The 24,431-nt window shown below is 55.3% G+C and overlaps 3 protein-coding genes across 3 annotated transcripts; 1 reads left to right on the top strand and 2 right to left on the bottom strand.

Annotated features, from left to right (window-relative positions):
• Positions 1-2,882: 2,882 nt before the first annotated feature.
• BESB_056830 (uncharacterized protein) lies at positions 2,883-13,621 on the bottom strand (the record flags this gene model as incomplete). Its single annotated transcript, XM_029364118.1, has 18 exons — positions 2,883-3,338; positions 3,776-3,811; positions 4,208-4,264; positions 4,642-4,696; positions 5,311-5,587; positions 6,019-6,117; positions 6,422-6,497; positions 7,071-7,160; positions 7,682-7,857; positions 8,470-8,581; positions 8,861-9,006; positions 9,250-9,342; positions 9,919-10,102; positions 10,509-10,618; positions 11,105-11,165; positions 11,439-11,557; positions 12,010-12,207; positions 12,988-13,621. The coding sequence occupies 18 exons, from the start codon at positions 13,619-13,621 to the stop codon at positions 2,883-2,885; spliced, it is 2,979 nt and encodes a 992-aa protein (XP_029220041.1).
• A 2,599-nt stretch (positions 13,622-16,220) lies between these two features.
• Positions 16,221-18,335, bottom strand: BESB_056840 (uncharacterized protein; the record flags this gene model as incomplete). Its single annotated transcript, XM_029364119.1, has 5 exons — positions 16,221-16,408; positions 16,767-16,950; positions 17,269-17,445; positions 17,751-17,805; positions 18,151-18,335. 5 exons carry the CDS (start codon positions 18,333-18,335, stop codon positions 16,221-16,223), a joined length of 789 nt encoding a protein of 262 aa, XP_029220042.1.
• Positions 18,336-21,470: 3,135 nt separating this feature from the next.
• Positions 21,471-24,422, top strand: BESB_056850 (uncharacterized protein; the record flags this gene model as incomplete). The annotated part of the gene is made up of 5 exons (XM_029364120.1): positions 21,471-21,625; positions 22,228-22,438; positions 22,849-23,025; positions 23,456-23,682; positions 24,311-24,422. 5 exons carry the CDS (start codon positions 21,471-21,473, stop codon positions 24,420-24,422), a joined length of 882 nt encoding a protein of 293 aa, XP_029220043.1.
• Positions 24,423-24,431: the final 9 nt, after the last annotated feature.

Consider the following 24,431-nt stretch of genomic DNA (forward strand, 5'->3'; position numbering starts at 1 on the left):
CAGCCGCGCATGGCGCGACAAGGAGCGAGCGAGATTCCGTGTCGCGTGCGCGCGTCAGCGTGAGTCATGGCAGATGGACGTTGACAATAAAGGTCACGGAGAAGATTGACAGATAAGCAATAGACGAAGTGAACGATCTAAAAGGCATTTGCAAAGAAAAACTCCCGACTATGAGCGAGCAAGCTCCGTTGTCACCGACCCGCCAACCTCACGCTCGCCGAGGTCACTGTGCCGCACGCGCGCCAGCTGACATTGCATGGAGGGGAGACAGGTGGGTGAAGTACAAGTCAGCGAGGACATACATAATGGAAAGCCTGGTGACGGCATTGAAAAGCGAGTGATATGTAGGAGACAGGACAAGCGTCCTCACCATTCAAAGGCCTCTTCAAAAACCGGTTGTCTACGCGGGCAAAAGGACGACGAGTGCCGGCGGCGTCTCGTACCTGAAAAAACAGTCACCGCGCGCGCAAGCGCAGGCCCATCCTGTACCGAGGCCAGCTTTTGGGCTTCCTTCGCGCAATTTCTCCTAGTGGAAAAGAGAAAAACAGACCTGAAACGCAGCTAGCTGGAGCGTACTCTCGAGCGAATGTGTCATGGCTGCAAAGGGAGGGAGCTCAGCGTGTCTGGGACACGCTGCCACCCGCCTGGGAATCCGCTTGTCAGCCGTGGAAGTGACCGTCTTCTTGCGATAATTTTCACTCTTATAGGGGCAACCAAACGTATGCCGGGGGAGCACACGGCAAGGGGAATTAAATAATATCGCGATTTCAATGAAGTCCCGGGGGGTAATAGGGGTGTGCATAATAAGCCTTCTGCATTATTGCCGTTGAAGGGGCTAGCCAGCTATGGCCGCTCAGGAAGCTACCGACGGTTCAGGAACAAACTTAAGCCCTCGCGGAAAAGATGGTGTGCTCGGCGATGCCAAATGATCCTCCTGAGCAAAATACGCAAAGCACTACAGGGCGACGCTTGCCAGGGTCCTCGTTGCCGCAGCCCTGCAACAGCACATTCGGGAACTGTTTTGTTGAAGTCCCATGTATAGAGCGCTGAGTTTGTAGTCGAAATCGGCAGTTGCCAGGAGACCGAACCAGGTCTTCACCTCTCCCTGATGTGCGAGGCACCGCTGGCTCTCAAACAAGCGTTTCACTGATGGATGACGTCAACAGTTTTCCTCAAAGTATTGGGTCCCGTTGGATGAGAAAACGAATTCTGGGAACTCGTTTTGTCATTGGAAAGTAGTGCTATTCTTGCAGCTGTGTCGCGTTTCCCTGCTCTCTGTTCGAATCTCTGGTTAAAGGATAACTTCGCCACTTCCTTCGTACGGCTTCCGCTGGCTGACTTTCATCTCAAAAGTGGCATCCTCTACATCCCCCAAGAACCGCTGCACTCGCCGCCCTTCCTTCTCCGGGGGTTAGCCACACGCGCCAAATGCCCTTATACGGAGTCGCTGTGTGACTGAGGGGGATCAGGTTTCTTTTGTTTCCTGATGTGCCAAATACAGAAGGCCCATCTCCTGTGTAAGTGTTGTCGCAGATATCCAAGCATCGGGAGCTGCCGCAGACAATGGGTGCACCACCCGCTCAAGCACTTGCTAATTTCTAAACTTTGCGGGACGCGTCAACGCCCCGAATGCTTGATCGAGGTGCCCTGCAGCCTTCCAAGGATTCTCAGCCGCTCAGTCGCCACCGTGATACACGAATGCTCACTCATTTCACTGCGCTCACAGACACGCCACCAGGCCAAACGTGGGAAGTGGGATGGATATGGTGAATTCGAGCCGTTAGTCGAAATGGCTGCCTTCTCGGTGAGACAGGAACTGCGGCCGGAGTCCGGAATAAGCAGAGGGGTGACCGGCATGTGTCTAAATGCGCACCGTGTTTCCGCAAAACATGGGCAAGCAGAGTAGCTTGCGTGATTCGGTATGGTACGCCATGAATACGCACTGCAGTAGCATCGCCCGTTCGACGTCCACACAAGATCCTTGTTTTCACCAGCATAGATTGTTTTACATGCCTGAATACTCATGTAACTCGGATACAGTTCCCTAACATTTCTGCTTGCGTAGAACTCCGGGCACGAGCTTCAAGGAGCACGTCCTGCACGAATACCATGTACCACCACGCCATCAGATTCCGTGTGAGAACCGGAGCTCTGTGACTCTACGAATGGAACGCTCTTCGACTCCACGGCGTGCTCTACGTCGTAAAACTCTGACCATTGCAAACGTTCCGCATGCAGGGAACATCCTAGCCGCCGTGATATCGCTCTCTGCTTCGCTTAACACCGCAGGCTGTCAATACTCCGACATTAAATTCGTGACCGTAAGAGTATCTACATATACATATATACATATGTATATATGACCTGCTGCCTTGTGAGGGTCCCGGAGTTTCACGCAAGCGGGCCGTTTCCTGCGGCGAGCTCACGGGTGCTAGCGGAGGGGTTTTCACCGCGCATATGAGGCAGTATGCGGACACAGATTTGCAAGATTTACGCGCAGCGGCAAAAATGGAGGAAGGGGTCACGTCTGACGCCAAAGAATGTGCTCCTCCACACTGCTGGATGGATCTTCTCATTCCTTCGCGAGCCCGTGCACAGCGGCGTCCACATTGTTCAGGGTTTACAGATTCGAGTCCCCTTCTCGCCCCTCTGGACTCCACTGTTCGCGCTCTCTTCTCCTTCGTTTTTGTTGTAAGAGTTTCCCTCGTCTCGGGTCCACGCACAGCACTACACCTCCCGGAGTTAACACCGTGATGCCGACTCCGTCAAGTCGAGCTTGCTTCCGCACTCGACAGATTTGAGTGTAGCCGGGAGTTCCCTCTTGCATGGTTTTTCCTGGCGCATTCGCGATCGCCCGCTCCGGTTTCGAGCCTTCCACTTGCTTAGGAAAACGACTTGAATTTCATCACCCGCCAGCTCGTTGTTTGGGGATTGGACCCCTCTGCGGCGGGCGCCGCCTGGGCTGCGCCGAAGCTCTCGGTCGCGCCGCGTTTCAGCTTCAGCGTGTCGCGCAGCCCAGCCTTTCTCAGCAGCTCCTGGAGCTTCGCTTCGTCCTTCGAACTGACGCGTGTCGCCCGCGATTTGAGATCGAACGAGACGCGCTTCTGAAGCAGCGGCTCCATTTTGTCCGAGGAGCCTGTCTTCGTTCGCCGGATGCTCGGCGCCGGCAACAAGCTCATACCCTGTGAGCCGCTGCCTGACCGCAGGCCGAGTGCAGCGGACTCAAGCCCTGCCACGCTCTTGCGCTTGGGCGACGCCGCCGGAGCCTCCGCGCCGAAAAAGCCGAGGACCGGCGACACGCCCGCCGTCTCCTTCGCCTTCGCGTGAGCGCCGTTCAACTGCGTGGGTGAGGCGACACGCAACACACGCATAACTCGCAGGAAACATCTCCCAAGACACAAACACAGATGCAGCGGAAACGACGACGAGCGTGCGATGCATGCCACAAACGACCCCTGGCGTCGAGAGAAGAAAAACGCGCACGCCAGTGCATCTCCGCACAAACTCCTGAAGCCGCTCTGCGAAAGCAACCACCTCCGGCGTACGCCGCAGACGCATTGCCGCAAGAGGGTGCTCATAATCCACCGTAGATAGAGGTCTTCCGGCAGACACGCAGACGCGATTCTAGTGGCGAACACACCTCTGCATGAACTCACACGAGCTTTCAGGGCCATATACGTATATATATATATATAAATATTTATATATAATGTATATATATGTATGTATGTATTTGTGCATACAGGTATATATGTAGATTTGCATGTCAACTTACTGCTTGCAGCATTTGAACGGCCGAACCCAACGTCGCCTGACAAAACGAAAACAAGAGGAAAGGGGACTGCAGGTTTTACGCCTTGCCTCGAATGCAATATTGGCATCCACCCGGAATCGAGACAAGCTCATTCGTATGGGGGTGCCCAGCTTCACACTCTCAGCGTCCCTACAGAGACACATTTCCATATTTGTACCGGAGTTAACGGGTCGATAGATACACGTTTGGCCAACTAAAGAAGCAGCGCATGCAGAGGGGCTGTTGTCTGCAAAGGACGAAGCACGTCGGCTTTATGGCCCGCTCACCCCGCAGTCGGGCACGCCATCCGTCCTCTGCTTGTGAGAACTCTCTTGAAGCGAACCAAGAACGCATGCTAGAACGACTGACGCGAGTTTCGAGATCGCCCCCAAATCCCTCGCAGTTCGGACTTACCAGCACAACTTCGTTCTGCTTTTCTTGGTTGTGCATCTTCTTGAGAAAGTCAACCAGCTGTGCAGAGACACACCAGAAACTCGACAACCAAGGTCTTTTTGAAGAAAGAGTGAAGCCAGCGCGCAGCAGAGACCGCAGGCTAGTCCCTGACGAAGAAAATGCTTGAGACACCAGGCAATGGAAATTGAACGCCTTATCACTCTGCGGCAAAGCAGGTAACGGATGACCCCAGACGAAGCCAGAGGGGATGTGTAGGGCATCGAGGAAAGCGCCACCAGTCTCATGCGGCGCCGATCGGGAAAGCAGTGTCTCTTTTTGCTTCATCTGCTGAGACCGACCTGAGTTGACGCACTCGCTCAACTGCACTGAAGTTAAGCGAAGGTGGTCCGCTTCAATTTTTGGTGCATGCGGCAGATCCACGAAGCACGACTCACCGGCTTGCGCGCCGCGAACGCACTCTCCAGCTTGCCTCCAATTTCATCAATGCGTCTGCATCGCAGAATAGGAAAACCGCCGGTCTTCGCAGATTTGGAGACGACACACTCACTTGCGTTTGCCCGCTGCGACGACCCTTTCCATACCCTGACACTCGTGCTGATACCTGGTAATCAAGTGAGGCGAACCAACGAAGGCAGGCGAGCGTAAAACACGCACATCCGCACATATGCATAAATATGTAGAGACACGCCCACAACTACGGTCGAGTGAACGGGCACGCGCTGACGCTTCTCGCTAAACGGCTCCCACTAACCCGACAGGCGCCTCTGCCGAAACGCGAATAAAAAAACAAGTGCCGGTTGTCGCCATGCGGAATTGCATCCTCTGGGACATGCTCCACCGCAGACGGCGAGAGTGGCGGGGGCTGGAAGCAGCCATCCCCGGGGCCTCGCCAGTCGCCCCGCAGGCATGCTGCAGTGGCATGTACGCCTACACGGCTCGCCTGCTCACGCGCCTTCTACATATTCGCATACACGCAGATATGTATATAATATTCTTTTTATTTAAACGAGGAGAGACACACACGCACCCGCATCTGTGCAGTGGGGCAGAAAAGGCGTTATACGAATCAAGAAGAGGACATGCGAGGGAATGCGTGCGCTCACTCCGCAGTTCCTTTGAAGCTGATGAGAGATTCGTGGAGTCTCTTGAGAAGGGTTTCGGGCTTCCAGTCGTCGGGCAGGTCGACGAGGTCTGCAGGGTCCGCCGCTCCGCTCTCGACTTGGCGTTGCTTCTCTCTCGCGCGCTGCTGCTCGCGACTGCGGACGAAGGCCTCTTGTTCTTCCATCTGCGACTTGACTACTTGCAGCCGCAGCTCCAGGCGATTCAGCGCGGGCTCTGACAGCGCGTGTGACAGCACGTTGTCCATCGCCGTCAGTTGCGCTGCAGCCAAAGGACAGAGGGAACCGGAAAACGAAGGTGTGAGACACCAACAGACACCGGTAAGATTCCCCACCAATGCAACAGAGCCAGAACAATACGACAGCAAGCACGGGGGACAAGAGGAGAGCGAAAGCGGAGGTGGCGGGAGACGCGGCACTGAGGAGAAACAGAGGATAAGGCGACACACGCACGGAAACACCCAGGGCAGACAACCGCCAGAATGAGGGGAAACAGTCAGGAGAAAAGGAGCCAGACGAGAGGAGACGGCAAAACGGACGACCCGCGCGCGTCTGGGGAACCCCAGAAAACAGAGTCATACCACTCACGGTGACGCAATCGCCAAAACAAACACGTACAGGCGCCCACGCTGACCTGAACGTGAAATCTGAAGACGCGGAAACTCGCAGAAAATTAGATAGACAAGCACGTACCGGCGAAACTACGTGAGTCTGCCTTGAATTTGTCCAGCGCGTCTCGTGTCAAACTCTTCTGAGGGAGAAGCCTGTTCTCGTCAATCAAGTTGCACACGTCTGCCCAGAAAAACAAACGAAAGAAAACGCAGAAATATTCGGATTCGTATGGCGCCGCAAGCAGACACATGCTCAAAAGACAAATGCAGAGCCAACCACATAGATGTCTGTTCAGATCCTGCGTGAGAAAGGTGGGGGGCTGCTCAAAAGTCGCACTGACACGCAACTGCATGCGTGAGTTCCAGGCAGAAACGAAGCCGCGTAGAAGGGAGTAACGACCAACAAAGCTGCAGAAGGAACAAACGGGAACGAGAAAAAGAAAACTCAGAAATGCGACATCCATTCCTGAGGTGATTCGCCTCACCCTCCAAGCGGCCCTCGAGGGTTTGTAGTCGCCTCTCGAAGTTCGCGAGTGCAATACCCTCGTTCACTGCGCCATCCTACGAGCACCAATCAGGAGAAGTAACAATAAAACCGAAAGAGGGTGAAATTCCGCGAGTGAAAGAATGCCCAATCTCTCGCCCATCACAACGGCACGTCGCCCTTACAACGCTTTTCCGCTTCTTGCCTTGGCAACAAACACGACAAGGCATCACGAAAAGGAGACGATTCGATATCTTTGCGTTGCGGCGCACAGGGCCTTAGACAAATACATCCCCATGGAGAAAGAGATCCACGAATGTCCAATATACAAAACTGAAGCGCTACGATACGTACGCTTGCGCATGAACGCGTACAACACGCGCACATATATGCATATATATATACAGATATAAACGTCTAAAAGAGCATGACGACGTCTGTTTTTGCAGCAAATGAGATTCGCATCTTCCCCGCGAAAGAGGAGATACTCAAGAGCTCAGGAGCGGCCAGTGAGGCGGCCGCACCGCCAAGACGCTAACAGACAGAAAAACCAAACGAAAAAAAAGAGGAGAAACGAATGTACTCAGCGTCAAAGCCCCTGAAGCTGCCCATGGCACGAAGAAGCACTTGAAGCGCCGAAAAAGACTCACTCGAATTTGGATCGCAGGCTCAGCCACGCCTCGTCTGATTGGGATTCCCAAGCCCTGGGCACATGCACTGCCGTGAGACGAAGCAAACGCCTGTTTCAAAAAGCGACAACACATGGTGAAAGTTCGTCTCGCATGCTCGACAGACGTCTTCCGTGAGGCCTACCTAGTCCAGAAACCTCACGCGGCTTTCTAGCGATCCCAAATACGTATACATTATATATGAATATACACATACAATATGTATACTAAAAATGCAATATAACCAATGCTGGTATCCGTGCCTTGACAGTCTTCCGCTTGCACGGGAATCTACAGGAAACAAACCTCGACAAAAACACGAGCACATACATGATAGAGAGACAGATGAATACACACAGAAACATAGATAGATAGTGAGAGACAGAAATAGATCGACCGAGATAGAAAGACACAGATAAATAGATAAAGACAGATGAATAGATAGATAGAGAGCTCAATAGATAGATTGATTGAGAGGTAGACAGATAGATAAGAAAGTAGGCAGATACACAGATACAAACGCACGAAAGAGCGACTGCGTCGGGAGCGCTCCTGGATGGGCTTCTCCTGTGGAGGAGACGTGCCTGTTGAACGCTGGAAGCGACTGCATTGACAGGCAGGCAGTCGTCAGGACAGTAGGCATCGAACAAGTCGACGTCCACCAGCTCTCCCTCGAGTGTGAAGTTCGTTCGGCCAAACAAAACGTTCTGAAGAGTCACGTCCGCCGCCACGTAGTCCTTCACCAGCGCCCCGACAGCCTCGCGCTGGCCTGACAAAAACAGCGCAGCGCGCGACGTCCATACAAACCTATACACAGATGAATACTCATACATGTACACATGTGTATGCCCGTGGGTTGTATGAATGCATGCACGTATGTGTGCATACATGTACAGATGTAAAACATATGTATATATATACACGTATATATATATATATATATATATATATATATATATATATATATGTACATATGTATATGTGTATGTGTCTACACGAAGAACTGCAGGGGAGGAGGAGGCGACGCACGCGCCGATCTGCATTGGCGCAGCGGCCGGAGTCTAGGGCGCGGGGCGATGAGGACACGTTGAAAACGCAAGTCGCGAGAGACAGCGGAAACCGGCGAGCAACCACACACCGAAGGTCAGACCGCAAGGGCGCGAGCTGCTTCCATCACGGCCGACACGCGAACTGGGAGGAGAAGCAGTCGGCGCAGAGATGAGGCAGCGACGTGCCCTAAAGAACACTTAATGCGGCTACTGGTCCTGAGCCCCGAAGAGAGACGTGTAGGAACAAGGTCTCATAATTCGCACAGGAGGACTCTGAGAGACAGGAGATGAAATCCTCGCCCGCGCTCAAGGAAGCTCGCGACGCGACGTACTTCGCAGCATATCGTTCAGGCGCAGCACGTAGGCCGCCCGAGACCCCTCGGGCGGATCCTCCTCTTCCTTGTGGATTTTTTCCAGCAGATTCATGTTGGATGAGTACTCGCGCTGAACGCACACCGCACACAAACGCCCCGACACGCACCGCAGAAACATGAAAAAAAAAAACTACGACGCGAGAGCGCACGGACGAACGGCTCCCCCCTTCCCCCCCCCCCTTCCCTGCAACAGAATGGAAAAAACAGATCACCTGCCGACGTGCCGAAATCCCAACAAAGAGAACTAAACCAGCCCGAAGAACAAAACAGAAACACACAAAGAAGCAAAAAGACACAGGACGGCGTATGCAGGCGGGTCGGACTAGGGACGAGGCGAAGAGAGACTTACCACGCCGACGATTGCATGAGGAACTTCGCGGACAAGGCGATCATATCGTTCTTTCGCGCTTTCCTTCTGGAAACGCGAGTAGCCATGCAGCTTGACCTCCTCTCGCTCTTCATAGAGAATCTCGAGACTGTCATCGAAACGTGCCTCTGAAAAACAAAATTAAAGAACGCTGGGTTGCCGCTGCCTCAGGGACTCCGGAGTCCCCTCGGTGTGAAAGCTCACTGTGCCATGAGCGTTAAACAGGACATCGAGACTTAAAAATCACCTCGGCAAACATGGAAAAGAGACGAGGCACGCAGGACAGATCCAATTGCAAGCGCCGACAGGCTCACACAGCTACGCATGAGTCAATACATAGAAACAGACAGACGCAGCGAGCCGCGCCTCACCTCCGTCGATTTTCTTCCCGCTGAACTGCTGGAAGGCCCATTCGGGGTCGATTTTGCGTGTGCGAATCTCCACGTTCGCCTTCCCCGGAGCATCTGTAGACGCCAAGGCAGGACATGGATCACAGGCAACAATGTCCCCCAAAACACGGCTTCACACCGCAGACACAATGCGAGATTATGAAGAAACGTAGACATAGACATAGCGAGGTGTAAGTGCGCGCACACGGCTAAAGAGACTGGCACCCGACCGGATATAATTCATACATATGAGAGAAAGTGAGAGTGAGAGAGACACAGAGAGTATCTCTCCCGGGTGGCGCACACGGATGCGTCCGGTGGACTCGCAATAAAGACTGGGGCTGGTAGCGAAACACACGACGCAATTGAAGCCGCGTGGTCGATCCGGTGGCGCGCCTGTCGGAGTCGAATTCCGGAGTGCACTGCGACAGTGCAACGCAATCGCTTTTCGCACTCCGGAAGAAGAAGAGCACAGGCGGGTCGCGCCCAACAGCTGCACACGGACGGCAGTTATGCGTCTACAAAAGAACTTGGCTTCGTATACATCGAGCCTGCCAAACCCATACGATCACATATATATATATATATATACATATATATATATATATATATATATATATAGGGTGGTAAGCAGAGGACTATGTGTCGTACCAGTGAAGAAGCCTTCAGAAAACGGCGAAGCAGGAAGGTGGGTTTCTGTTTTCTTCTTCTCGGGTGCGAGCTGTTCATAGACCTCCGGTCGTTCGCCTCGGCGATGCGCGCGCGCGTTTACTTTTTCAAGGATCTCTGAGAAAACTTCCGCCTCGTAGCGTTTTTCGGATCTCTCGAGCTCCATCTGCTTCCCGGGAAGGAGAATGAAGAACAGCGCAGGCAAACAACGCGAGGAGAAGCCATGCAGCAGGCGGACCCGCGACGAAAACGCGAGAACGCGTTACGTCTGCGTTCGCAAACGAGAGCCCAATCCACAGCAGAGCACCTCGACAGGGAGAGAGACGAGCGCGAGACACGCTGATGTGCATGCGAACAAAATCCGCATCATTTCATACGCATGCCGCTCCCTTCACGGTGTGCGACGCTGTTAACCTCCTTTTTCCTCTTTTGAAAAACGCGTATGTGCGCCTCTCCGGCTCCTCACGCGGCTAAACCCAAGCCGACTACTGCCTACGGTTTTCGAAATTTGTGTGTGTAAATTCGTGTCTCGCGCTAGAGTCGCGTATTCAATTTGAAGAGAGGCCTCTCACCGCGGAGACTGTCGGCGTGCGCTGCAAAGAGCGTGCCGATTTCCTGAGTGAAAGTTTGCTCATGATGCCACTGCGTCGCACGCACACGCTCCGCTTGCGTTCTGGCATGTCTAGAAACACAGGACAGAGCCGACACCACAGAGCGTAGCACATGCATGCGCACACAAACTACACTCATATACATGTATAAATATTTATTGCATATATCTATCTATCTACCTATCTATCAATATATATATATATATATCTGTGCAAACGTGGATATGGACAGCTACGCCTGCACGCACGCGAAGACGCCTGAAGACGGCCTGCATGCGGGACAAACCCCCGTCATAGGCCGAGCGAGGCTCTGTTCGCGCTCTGAACACCTCCAGGCACAGAATGACAGCGAAATATGTACAGGTAGATCAATACGGAAGTCACAGGACGAGGAGAGGCTCCGGTGACGAACGTGACGCCAGGTCTCGACAGAAAAGACACGAAAAAGGGGAAGCGGATGCCATGCGGATGCAGTTTCCTCGTGCCACCTTAGTCTAACACCTCTGAGTGTCTAGTTTGCGGCTACGTACAATCCGTGAAAATCCGAAGATCCTCACCTTCGCCGACGGAGCATCTGTGTTCCAACAAGTCCGCAACGAGTGCGTGCGGCGCCTCGATCTGGAGACGGAACGCAGAGAGATCAGATACCCGAGGTCACGCCTAGGCGCTGCGAATCCAGCGTCGCGCAACACGAGAGCGGAAACGCAGATCGCTGGAATTATAAGCAGGCATCCAGACCAGACGCAAGCAGACAGATGCATGAACAAATGCTGGGAGATGCGTTCCGCAGCAGACATGCAGGTTCGTGTGCAGATAAATGATGGGGGAGATCAAGGTGTGAGCGCGGAGTAGGGAGGCTGCACGGCGGATGCAGGTATGCCTGCTACCTACGGAGGACAAGGAATCCGTGGAAGCCCCTTCGGCTCGGCTGCCGTCACTCTGAAAGCGAAAGCGCGGGCGGCGTCGAATCGCAGGTTTCATCGCCTCCTTGGCAGAAGCCTGTGAACTAGCTGAAACCGAAACGAAGCAGAAAAGGTCACGCAGAGAAGGTTATTGGCCTTGCAGGAAACGAGGGGCGAGTGCACTGGAGACAATAGGCACACAGAAAGCAGCGGCGGCTCGCGCTCAACGCTGTTTCAACAGCGCGCGCCTACTCATACACATTTGAGAGCGGATCCGAAGGGCACCGTCTCCGCGGCAGCCCGTCCCGGTTCAAAACTCAGATATCGACTCAACCTGTGTCTGCCGTTCAGCTGTTTACAATACGCAGGAGACGGTAGCGTTCACAACTGGCAGCGCGCGCGACGCCTCTCCGTGTCCCTGGCGCGCCGCCAAGAGAGTCGCGATACGCGTGAGGCCGTTGACGACCTCGGAGTGAATCAGTGCGACAGAACTGAGGTTGAGGAAACGCGGAGGGAGAAGAAGAGCGGCGTATACGCCATAGCTGGCGCTGCATCCCTACTGGATTCAAGGAAGCCAAATCCGCCCTCAGCGTCCTCCTCTTCCGAGGAAGTCGACATGGCGCTTCTGGAACTGCACAGCCGACTCTCGCGCAACGAGCGACAGGGAAAACCGAAGACTTCGAGACTCGCGGGATGCTCTGCCAGCATATCGGCCCGCACAAACGGTGGGTTATCCTTCGAAGCCATGCTGGCCAAGTCTGAGACGCCCCACAGCGCCCAGGGCAGCGCGCAGGAGAATACGGAACGCAGCAGAGCAAACGCGTGAAAAGGAAGAACCGCCAGATCTCGCAGTTAGAGACGCCCCACGAGCATTTAGAGCTTGATGTCAAACGGCGCCGCGCAGAGGCATCCGCCGATTCTTAAGACGACAAAACTACGGTTTAAAGATGCTGAGTGCCTCGCAGTAACTGGCTCAGTGGGCCCGGCGTTCGGGACGAGTCTGTCGCCCGCGTCTCGCCTCTCCGCAGCGCATGGTGATAGACGTATCTGCCTGCGCGAGACGTCTCGTATCCCTCAGGTCAGCTCCGGAGCTAGTGATAGAGGCCATCGCTGGGATACAAGTCCCGCACAGTTTGTCCTCCCTAAGCCGGCTTCCGAGAGGAGAGGGAAGCAGAGGATCGAGACAGCGCGCGCTGCGGGGCCCCCTGCACGGTCAGAAGGCTGCGTGAGCGCATCAGTGCAAAGCGATGCCTCCAGTGGAAGCGCCAAGCCAGCAAAGCAAGGCCTCGGAGCACGACACCGACACACTGTCGGCGAAACGAACTTCACGCCCCCATGCGCAGGCGCCGCAGTGTCTGTTTCTGTGATGCAGAGAGGCGGAGACACTCCGGCGTAAATGTACTGAGATGTCTGGCAGGAAATAGTTGGATGGCTGAGGCGAGGGGAGGGGGAGGGCGGGGGGCTGGGGCCGGACGGCAGGTATCCCGCACTCAACGGCGCAAGACGCCACGCACAGGGGATCACACAACGCCACTTACAATTTTTCTTGTAGACTGTGTGGAAGGCGCTGGAGAGGATCTCCTGGGTCGAGCTGAGATGGGAGAAGTGAGATGAGGCGAAGCTTGAACGAGAGGACACGGAGCCCCTGGAGCTGACGCTGGACTGTGAGAGGCCCAGGTCTTTAAGGAGCGCGGCCGGGCGGCCTCCCTCCTCCTCGAACGAGTTCTTCAAATTTGTTTCCAGCTCTAGCCGAGGAATGTTGAATCGGCTTCTCCGCATATCGCCAGAGGTGCGCAGAACTCCACTCAGCGAGGGCTCCACGGCACCCCCCTCCCCCATAGGCAGTTTGCTCTCTGCCGCGGACGAAGACGGCGCCTCCTCCGTCTGGAAAGAGACCGCACGATCAGCGGAGGCACCCCAGCTCACGCCCTTCTTCACAGCCTTGTCCACTGCCGAGCTGCCACTGCGTTTTAGAATGGAACTCTCCTTTCTCGGTAATGGAGCAGCCATGTCTTCCAGGTTTGAAGGATGAGGCTCTTCACCCTCCTGTGGCCACGCCTGTTCTGCATCCGCCGACTTGTTGTCTGTTTTGGTCTCAGCCTCTGGGGAAGCCTCCTCTTTGGTGGCTACCTCCTGCGGAGGAGGATTGGAGCTCAGGGGTCCGCCCTCCATGTTCGCTCTCTGTCGTCGAAGAAGCTTACAACCTTCGCCGAGGAGCTTCTAGCGGCGTCTTTTAGGGACAGTGACGCGATGACCTCAGCTAGAAGGAAGCGCGCACCAAGCGACGGCAAAGTGCGGAGGTCTCTCAGAGAGGCGGTGCTGAGAGCCTGAGGCTGCCGCCTTCAACCACCTCCCACCGCGGTAAGGCCGCTGCGAGACGGGCAGCAAAAAAGAAGGGGAACGGGGAAAAGGAGTGGAGATGCAAAGGTACCTTGTCGAACTAGACGCAGCTGACAGGCAGCCAGAAAGGCCTCGCTCAACCCAGGAGTGATTTTGGGTTGTCTGGACTGCCGTGACCGTCCTTCGCGCCCACCAGCAGAACTCGCCTTGGTGTACGCATTTGCGCAGGACGACGCCTCGTGCTGCGGCACCACAGCATAGCAGCAGAACTCCTCTACAGCGGCGAAACGAACCAAGAATGCCGGAGGTTCAGGAAGTGAAATGACTGGCGGCGGGCATGCCGATAGATACACCTCCTGTACGTACGCTCTGTTAACTCGGCTAGCCCGTAGCACTTCGGCCAGTGGAAAACTGACCCGAAAATTGGTGAGCTCGTAATCAAGCTGTTATGTGGTGAAGCAAGAGAATCAGACTCAGCGAAGCTCACATTGCAACACTACCGCTGGCAAGTGAACAGCAAGAGGAAGCAAAATGCGATGAAATTTGTCGAGGCGACTTTTCCGGACCGCATGAGGCGAGCGCGTCCGTCTGTGACAGACGAGCTACATCCGACAGACGCAATGAGGCCGGAGTCATCTACCTCACAAAGAACTAGAAAATACAGTGGCAGTGACACGCGCGAAAATCTGCATCCTTGAAGGCTCTAGGTCTGTGTCGCTTGTATTGCTACAGGCTAAGGGCGCTGAGCTGTAGAGCTGTCGGGTGCTGTCCGCGCCGCATGGAACCCCGTTTCTCAGTGACAGGGCTCGCATGCACTAACCCCCAGGCTCTGCGGGAGATTCTACTCCATATTGTTGACAACAACGAAGGCGATCAACTCAAAAATATGCCCTGCCAAAAATATTACCGGACCGTTCAGTTGGCAGCAACGGAAGCTGGGCCGGAGGTTAGCAAGCTGCCGTCACGTTACCGGAGTTCTTGGTTCTACTCCACCAGCGACGTCTCGGCAGCGTAACAAGCCAACCTCCAGAGAATGTGGGACTCCGGATTGCGGATCCTCTGTGCTTCCGCCGACGCGCAAGTCATTAAACACAGTCCTGCTTTCTGCCTTCCTCTGTAAGGGGAGACACTGCACCATCATAAGCAGTTTTTACGTAACTCAAACGCTGGTGACATACACCCGCTAGTGAGGTGCTCGCCACCGTTGCTTACCACCTCACAGGTTTCCATGGGAGCCACTACCGTTTCTCTGATGTTATACCGATTCACTCGCCCCAAGCGATGTGTCTTTGGCAACACCTAGGCCAGCACAGCACCAGCTCATGCTGACAGCAGTGCCAAACTGTGTGGCCTCTGGAAATTCCCTCAGGCACCTTCAATGTCGTTTTGGAGCACAGTAGCACAAAAAGTTAGCCCCGACCGGCGGCAGTTCCGTGACAGCGATGCCCATCAAAGCATTTGCTTGGAGGCTCTCCCGCTACTACGTAACTCGCGCATCGTGGACATTGCGGTATGCACATCTGCGTGTCGGGATCTGTTTCCAGTCTCTCGCTACTGGGATGCCGGCAGCTGCCGGCAGCTGATTCGGTTTGTGTCCTGCTGGTCAGTAAGCTTCGTGCGCGTGAGTCGTTCCAAACGTCCGAACAGATGCTGGAACTGCGTTGCTCTGTCTATACTCGTGAGCGCATTTCCGTGCAGATGCGCTTTCTCCCTCGAGGAGACTACTGCACCCTCGAGACTGTGCATCAGGCAAGCCGCTACTCAAGGCAATGATAAAACCCTAGCTACAGTGGATGTCTCTGAAGAACGACGACGGCTGCTGAACGGCACAAGTCAGCGGATCGGAAGACCGCGGGAAGCGATGGATCTTCGATACAGGTTTGCGCCTTTGACTTTTGTGATTCTTCTCAGGACTCGCATGGATTTGCGGACGCATATTCCAGTAAGCGTAAGCCATCACAAAAGACATACCCAGGTGTGTAGCGACGTGGTACATAAAGGACTTCGTTTGGAGAGGATTCTGCGCTGGCACTCTCCAGGGTATCCCCCCTTTGAGCTGCAAGGAACGCACGCGATTCCAGTCGCCTTACGCACCGTAATGGAAATGCTGCATGTTTAAATCACATGGAAAACTGCTGTAAGAACGCATGTACTGACGCTCTCTGATGGGACTCAACTGCACGCCTTGGGCACTTGCTACTCCTGCAAATGACGCAGGGCGTTGAGACCTTCTCTGCATTTTGACACCCGTCCACATGGAAAGACGGTCACAGGCGACGCGCCGAAACCAACTTGGTCTCAGACTGCCTGCCGAGGGGTCCGAGGCATCTGTGCTCGACTGTCTGGCCCCTGAAAGTCGAGACTCTCGCTTTGGACCGCGCAGTCGCCTCGTGTTTTGACATGTCGGTGAGATCAGACAGCGTCCTTTCTCCTAAACCGAGGTCGCCGACCCGGAAGTCGTCTTGGCGTCGTCGTCATCGTCGCCGAAAAGAGAAGGGTCGACTTGTTTGTTTCCGTCCGCGGCCATCTTCCGCGCCTGCTGCTTGCCGATCGTGTATACCTCCTTGACCCAGCTCTCGAGGTCTTCTGCCGTGACACCTTTAAGCGAATGGTTGTCGTCTGAGGGAGGAAAGATTGACACAAGGCCAACAATAAAGCAAACGAACACGTCAAAATCCTGCCGCGCGATAATCCCTAACCCCGGCCGCCATACCACGAGTGTCCTAAACCCCTGCAGTCCGCTTAGGAAAACACTCAAAGTTGAAAAAACGCGCTTGCACCGAGATTTGCAGCGTCGAATCCCAGCCACCACCGACATGCGAGATCTCCTGAGCACACGAAACGAGACTGCTCGGCCATGACTCAAGCGCAAGCCCTCCAGTCCCTCCCCCCCCTCCCCGCCCGTCTCCCTGACCGCGAACTCGACGTGAGAGCGTCGCCGAGCGCGCCCATGTGCAATGACAGAAAAGGCACTTACCAACAACTTCTAGTCTGCAACGGCCAACTTCGCTGGTTTCAATCAAACGAACAGAGTCATCGAGAGGAATGGTCTTGTCGTGCGAGCCGTGAACGACCATGACGTAAGGGAAGTCGCCGATCCCCCAATACGTCTTCAACTTCATGAACCGCGTATACTGGTCCTGAGCCGGTGCGAGCAGGAGCTGCAAGCCGAACAGGCACCGAGAAACACGGGGTCGCCAGACATGCACCCGGCAGAAGACACAGGCCCGCCGATCAACGCGTCGAGTTCCGCGCTCAAACACCGTGCGACGGCCGAGGGAAGCTGTGGAATGGGCACCCCGGGAGATCAATCCGCATCGCACGCGTTTGTGTGCCGATTCAGACGATCCCAGCACCCCAGGTAGACGCAAAGGAGCAAAGCGCTTTCGCACAGAGGCGCCGCGTCATGCTCACCAGTCTTGTGAAAGATAAGCAAATGAAGCCCAACTGGCAAGCTTCGGCGAACCGCGTGAACTCACCAGCGCAACTTTTGGAACGTCCATGCTCAGCGCGACAACGGCGCCGAAGGTCTCCGCGACAATCACATTCGGCTTGTAATCCTTGAACTTCTTCTCCGCGAGCGTACGCGCCTGTTTCATCATGTACTGCGTGACGCCGCGTCCGGCAATCCAGTAGCCCGCCACCAAAAGCAACACCTGCAGCCCAGTCACGAAACTCGAACCACATTCGGTTTGTTCCGCACGATCGTATCCTCACGACACACAACGGGTACCCATGCTCTGTTTGATTCCCTCGGAGTCGCCGAATCGAACAAGCCGTGCACACATCGACGCCTACGCCGGTATGACCAGCGAGTGTCCTATGACGCCACTTGCCTAGCCTAACGGGCGCATGGACGTAGTCGCGAAGCCACCCTCCCTCCCCCGTTGAAGCGGGATTTGTGCGCGAGATACATGCGGCCCTGCGTAGCGCCCGTCGCCCAATGACGTGAATGGCTTACAGCTATCAGGGAAACAACGAGGCCGATGTACCACTTCAGCCAGATGAAGCACGCCCTGAAAGAAACACAGAGAGGAACAAACTCCGCGGTCTCTCCCTGTCTCCCTCCCTTCCGTCGACTCCACCCAGCTGGATACGCGCCATTTCCAACAGTATCTGGATGCCCAGCCACCCTTCTACAAAGCACGGCCCCTGATGCACTAAGGCTTCGTGCCTCTCCGCGTGCCCTCGTCCCGGATACTGTTCATTTGTCGCACACACTCGATGTGCGCAATGTCCAGCTACGGTCCTGGATGGCCGATTCTCTCCAGCGAAGATGGGGACACTAGTTCCCAGAGTCGCAAATGCCCAGAGGCACCGTGAAGGTCGTGGAGAGGGCATCTCCGCGAAGCCACACTCACACGCACGCGCAGACGACCAAGAGGACAACCAGCGTGAACAGCAGAGTGAACAGCATGATCGTCTGGCGAGTCTTAAGGTTCACGTTCTTGCACGCTTGTTTGCCGAAGACCTTCTCCAGCATTTTTTCCTTGTCCGACCCACGGGCTCCCTCGAGCCCGTGGAGATACATGATTCGCGGCGGCATGGGGGCGGGGTGAAGACGCGAGGTGGGCAGCGTGTTCGTCCTTCTTGACACAGGTTGTCCCTTTGAGGTCACAAGGCTTCTTGAAGATTCGCTAGTCCAGAAAACGCCGTACTATACACGTAAGGCGAGCCGCCGTCATGGCCCAGGCGGACGCCTTTAATGGCTGGCTCGGAAACAGCACCTGAAAACATACAGCCCGAGAGAGCAGCCGAGGATGCACACTGCACGTGCAAAAAGCCTTTGGAACAAAGTTCCGGCCTCTCCGATCCGCTCCCATAGCCAACAGAGCGCGCTCGTGGGGCGGGAATCTACACCAGCAGCACGTTCTCTTCCTCGCTGTAACGTGCATCGGAACATCAGCGAAGGAAAACCCCAACGCAATGTCTGACAGGGGCCCCACAACCCCTGTAGGTTTCCATCGTCTCGACAACATTGAAAGTATTTCTGTCATTGCCTGTTTTAGTACATGAATCGCTGCGAGCTTTGCTTGGCTCACACGTCCCAGGCACGCCACCCCGCGGGCGCACGTATGACGGGAGCAGTCTTCGCGACAGCGTCGTAGACAGCCCTCATCCACAAAATATCTGCATTCTTCAGCCGCCCCGCTACGCTCAAGAAACCATTAGCGTGTAGGCTGGCATATTCCGGAATCCCACTGGAAGTAGATTGCGCACCTGCCGGCGTGCTCGCGATGAGCGTGGCTCAAGTCTGTAGAGACAACGGAGTGCCTATCGTGTCCCCTGTGGACGGCACCCGTGCAGGATTCTCCACCCCTTAACTAGCGGAGATAATGTATTCTGAATGAAACAATTCGGAAAATCTGGAGAACTTCCAAGTGTCTGCGTACCTGGCGGAGTGAGACAGGACTGAAATCCGGCCCTCACTGGGAACGCGAAATTTTTCAAATGGCGCACGTTTCGCCTCAACAAAGCAACGCTTGTCCCTGCAACAAAGTAAAAGTGGTCCCTGATGTACAAAATAAATCGTTTAACATAAAAATGTTCAAATAGAGAGTTCCGGAGCACCCGTTATCGGATGTGGATTCGCACTCGACCCTACAAGAGAAGCAGCGGCGCTCGCCGGGGGGTACGGCAGGTTGACAGAGAAACGGATCCTCTGCCAGAAAAGAGCGAGATCTGGAGATTGTGCCAAGGAGAAAATAGTCGCGAGGCGGGGGGGTTTCCAGCTTCCACCAGGCGACGGGGTAGGAAAGGTAGCCGCTTGTTCAATCACGGCACAGTCACAAATCCCCCTTCCAGGCGGACGAGGAAAACGCGTCCGAGGTCTTCGGCGCTTGCCAGGGCGCAGGTGATTGTGATATATTCGTATCCAGACATACTAGTTCTTAGACAACAACAAATAAACGACCGGCGTCCTCCGGGAACGATTCGCGTCTCTTGGACGACAAATCCTATAAAATTCTTTGTGCGCGGCTTCGTTCAACACAGCTTCCTGCAGCAGCATCGACGCTGTGTGCGGTAGTACGCATCGGAGGTCCGCCTTCCTCCTCCTAGTAGCCAAGGCCGCATTCCACCCTCTCGACGTAGACCTCGCCGCGTCTGAGAAGGAGGGACCCAAGCCATTCCCCATGCGTGTAGCGAGCGGCTCGGCGTCCGAAAAGCACCCGCGTTGCTTGCCTCCCCTCCTCCCCCTCCCTCTCGCCACCAGTTACTATACGTGAAAAAAGAGGGCCCCCGTCCTGCTTTGCTAGGGTGGAGGCAGCACCCCGCTGCAATGTCCAGCGAGTGTACGCGCTGGCGAGGGCGGGCGGGGGCGGGGGAGTCTAACCGGCGAGATGCGGCGTCTCGACCGCCGGCGGCTCCCGAGACGGGGACCCGTCTGCCGGCTTATATGCCGATCGATCTTGAGCACCACCCGGTCACAAGGGTGGTTGTCTGGAGGCGGTCGCTCGCCCGTCGATGAGAGGCGAGTGGCAAACTCTGGCGGAGTTGGCTTGCTAACGGCAAAAAATTCAGTCATTCGAGGCGGGGGGGCGGGGCAAAATGAGTCGCAGCCTGGCACGGAATCTTCACGCGCAAAACCACCGCGTCATCGACTCCTGGACGCTGCTAGCCCGAGATTCAACACTCGATGCCTCTTGCGGCCAGCTGCTTCGATTTCCGTTGCCACCCTGGTGAATTTAGTCCTCTTTAAGCCTTTTAGACGCACCATTTGTTCCGAACGAAGCTAACGGGCGAACGATAATCCGCGGCCTCGTGCGCCTCGCTCCAACACGCGCGCTCCGCGGCGGGACGGAAACTCAACGACGGCATTCCGTTGAGTTTCCGTGTGCTTGACTGGTTTCTGTCGGGCAAAGACGTCGCTGCATAGTAGCGTGCCGAGCTGGTGCATGCTATTTATGCGTTTCTCGAAGCAGTGCGACGCGCGACGTCGTTTGGCTTTCTCCCGTTGATTCGCTGTAATTTTTTAAGAAAGGGCGCCGCGTTGCATTCGCGAACTTGCCCGCGCGTGCGGTTGCCTCAAACGAGGTCTCTAGGGGGTGGAAACATATTTGCAAAAATTCGGGAGGGAGCTTCTGGAAACTGCTCCGCTCACCTAGAGACCAGTTACGCAATTCTCGCGTTCCCGCCCCCCCCTTTTTCTTTCACACTGAGGCACAGGCTCAACGTGGGAAACAGCAAATTCTTCCGCGCCGCAACTCATCGTCGAGGCGATACTGCGGATGGTTAAAGGCGAGCTGCGAGAACGGAGCTCGAGCAACTGGGGTTCGGGACTGGGACAAAACAGCGAAGAGGACTGAGGAGACGGCATTCATAGGCAGCCCAACGGCCTACGAGCGATCCGGAGGGAGAGGGAAATTCAGCACTGCGCAATACTGTACAGAACGCGGCGGCAGGCCCTGGATGTAACTGTGTGGCGGGTCTGGCTTGCCTCCATGAGAATATGATGCGAACAAGCGAATCTCTGGCGCCTCTTCTGTCTTTTTCCCTGTAGTTTACATTTGTAACGCAAGGGTGAAAATCCACGACTTCGGGCGCCGAGCGTGCATCTGGTACGCGGGCAAGGACCGGAAAAGGGTGCTGGCGTTTCCGCGTCTTCCGCAGCTTCACTGAGGACTTCCTTCCCAACACACGCTCTTTTTTAGGGGGAAGAGGAACAGGCGAGAAAGGCAAAATGTCCTCCGACGAGCTCGCACGAGCCCAAAGCCGGGCGAGCACCTCCGGGCCTGATGACCCCGAGAAGGGGCCTTTCCCAGCTGAGAAAGCGGGGGGGGCAGCAGAACCGGAAGGATCCGGTAATCTTCCTATTCGGATTATGTACCTCCATGAGTAAGCCAGGCGTCCACTGAATCGGCATACGGCTGCAACGAGAAAAACGGATGGAAACTCACGGGGAGGGGAGTGGAGCTGGGGGAGTGGGGCGCTTGCGGTTTGCCGACGGGCCGCGGGTTCTTACGTCGAGTTGCATGCGAGACGAGTTTGCTTGGTTTCTCACCGCGAGCGCGACTTTGCTGGACGTTTGTTTTCTGTATTCGCGGAGATGTGATGAAGCGTTGGTCTCTGAGTCACACGCGCGGAGTCGAACAAGAAGCCTGTCGCGGGTGACGCCCGCCCCCTAGTAACCGGTTAAGTCACTGCTTCCCCGCGTAGCGAATGTGTTGAAGCGCGCCATCCAAAAACGCCGGCATTCGTATTCGCGTGTTTTACCCATCTCCTTTTCCGGTAGATGCATATGCGTGTGTCCAACCCCAGACAGTGGTGCACATTTCAGAGCTGCAGTTCTAGTCCCTTCGCGAAGTTCGCGTGGTGATAGATTCTTTTAGATGCCCGTGTCCGTTCTGGCTCCTCGGCTGCTGTCGAGTCTCCCTCGGACCGGCTGCGGCTCTCCTGGTGTGACGGTCGCATCCGCTCTCACTCTGTGGCGCTCGCAGGCTGCAGGCGTTCCCCGATGCAACGACGGAGACTCTCATGAGCGAGGCTTTCGGCAAAGATCGCGTCATTGTGCCCAAGTTCCAGTCGAAGCGAATCATGACCTGGTTCACGCTTGCGTTTGCGTTGCTCCTGTTGCTCATGTTCGCGGCCGTTGTCGTGGCGTTCGCCAACAAAAGTTCTGGAGCCGGTTTTCTTTCACTGACCGCAATGGTGAGTCGGAGCCTTTCCGGCGCAGACAAATACGAACCTTGTGGCTGCACTTCGCGCGGGCCTGCCTCGTGCTCCGACGCGGTGGGCGATCGGCGAGATGTGGGCGGTTTCTGAAGAGGTTAGGCGATTGGCTTTGTTTTTTGTGGGCATTCCAAGGTTGTTGTGCGACATAGAGCGCATGAAGATCCATGTTCACTCTCTCCGTTTCTCTCGGCCTGTGTCTGCATGTGGGTCTATCTGATCCGGAGGGTGGATAGAGCATGCAGGTAGATGTCTTCTCTTCTGCCTAGTACGACATATTTCTGGGTGTGGGGAGCGCTATCTCCGGTGCGCTTCATCTGCGATAGAGCCCGACAGCTTTCCCATTTTTGGACGTCTGGCTGCCGATTCTCCCCTGCTTGCTTTTCCAGATTATTGTTGCTGTGATCGTCTTCGTCCTCGCTGGACGGGCGGTGACGCGCCTCATGCTGAGGCAAGCCGTCGCATCGGCCGAAGAATCCTTCAAGAAATTCCGACCCAATGTCATTGTGGCCTCGTCCCTCGGCGCCGTCGTCTGCCTGCAAATGGACATCCCGAAGCTTCCATTGGTAAGCTGAGGTGCCCGCTGGGCCATAGAAAGTCATCTCTGCATATTTCGCACCGCACGGAGACATCCGAGTATACAGGATGAATCCTCGTTGAGGGCGGACGATTTCGAGGCATATCTGTGCAAGCAGACTCGCGAGCAGACTGCGTGGTGCATCCGTGTCGCCAAGCACCTTAACTCCACCTTGACGCCATGTGGTGGTCTGACGAGTTTGTTTCTCTGAGCGTGCGCCATCCGGAGCCCAGCTAGGCAAGGCAGCTCCAGCGTCTGCGTGTTCAGTAGGCATGTGCGCATCAGACTGTGTAGAAGGATGCATGCGAAGGGAGTGCGGCGGCTTGTGCGTCTGTGGGTAGCCCCGATTCAGAGTGCGTCGTTGGGTGTCTTACCAATGAGTACCAGGGGGCGCGTTTGCTTGCTTTGTCGGTATTCAGCTACTTCTCAGTCCGGCGTTGGATCAGTATTACCGCTACATGCATCTGAAGCCGTACGTGTCCATCGCGGAGTATCCCTACGTAATCATTGTGCATGGCAGTGTAGATGAAAGCATCCCTCTGGACGACTCCATTCGACTTATCGAGACGTGCGAAGTGGGCAGATGCAGGTTGGAAGTCGTCGATGACGATCACAAATTGTCGTCTTTAACAGCCGCGGATTACAAGTAAGTCCTTGCGTGCGGGCTCAGCGAGGCTTGGCGGATTTCCCAGTCTTGCGGCTCGGAGGCGCAATTCGGAATGCCTTCATTGTTTGTTGTCTGGCTGTGACTCACGTAGGCCGATCTATCAGGTTGCGCAAAGCGATGTATTGCTTCTTTTACAACATTTCCTTGTACCTCCCTATTTCGCTCTGAGAGACGCTCGACCCGTGTGCACCATTGTCGGGTTTACGTATCCGCGGTGGCTTCCATTCTCGCTCGTTTCCGCGCCAGTCTCTTTGTCCGTCTGGGGCATTTCCTGCAGACGCCTTTACTCGAAGTTCCACTTTGGTCAACAGCGTATTTTGTGACTAGCTCCTTGTCTTTACTAGCGAGCCGGCACCCGTATCTGTAGCAAGCCGCGTCTCTATGTTCAGCTCGTCGTGCTTCGTAGCTTTCTCCAACCGTGTTTGCCCTAAAGTGTCACAGTCCGCTCCTCGAGTGCGTTGATGCCTCGTATGAGACATTCCGTCTCTCCATGGGCATAGCCCCTTACGCATCTCCGTCTGGATTGTGCGGTCCTGTTTTTGGCACGAAGGAATCGCTTTGTGCCATACAATCTTCGTTGTTTAACCGATATCTGCATGTCCGCCAGGCGGTGGGTCGAGGAGGCGTTTGAGCGCGGCCGTGATGTCGTCATCAAGCAGAGCGAGGCGGGCAACAAATCTGTGGACCCCACGTTGTTCGTGATGTCGGGAGAGAATTAGACGTCGAGC

The sequence above is a fragment of the Besnoitia besnoiti genome, chromosome IV, assembly GCF_002563875.1.
Source record: "Besnoitia besnoiti strain Bb-Ger1 chromosome IV, whole genome shotgun sequence".
Taxonomy (NCBI): Eukaryota; Apicomplexa; class Conoidasida; order Eucoccidiorida; family Sarcocystidae; genus Besnoitia; species Besnoitia besnoiti.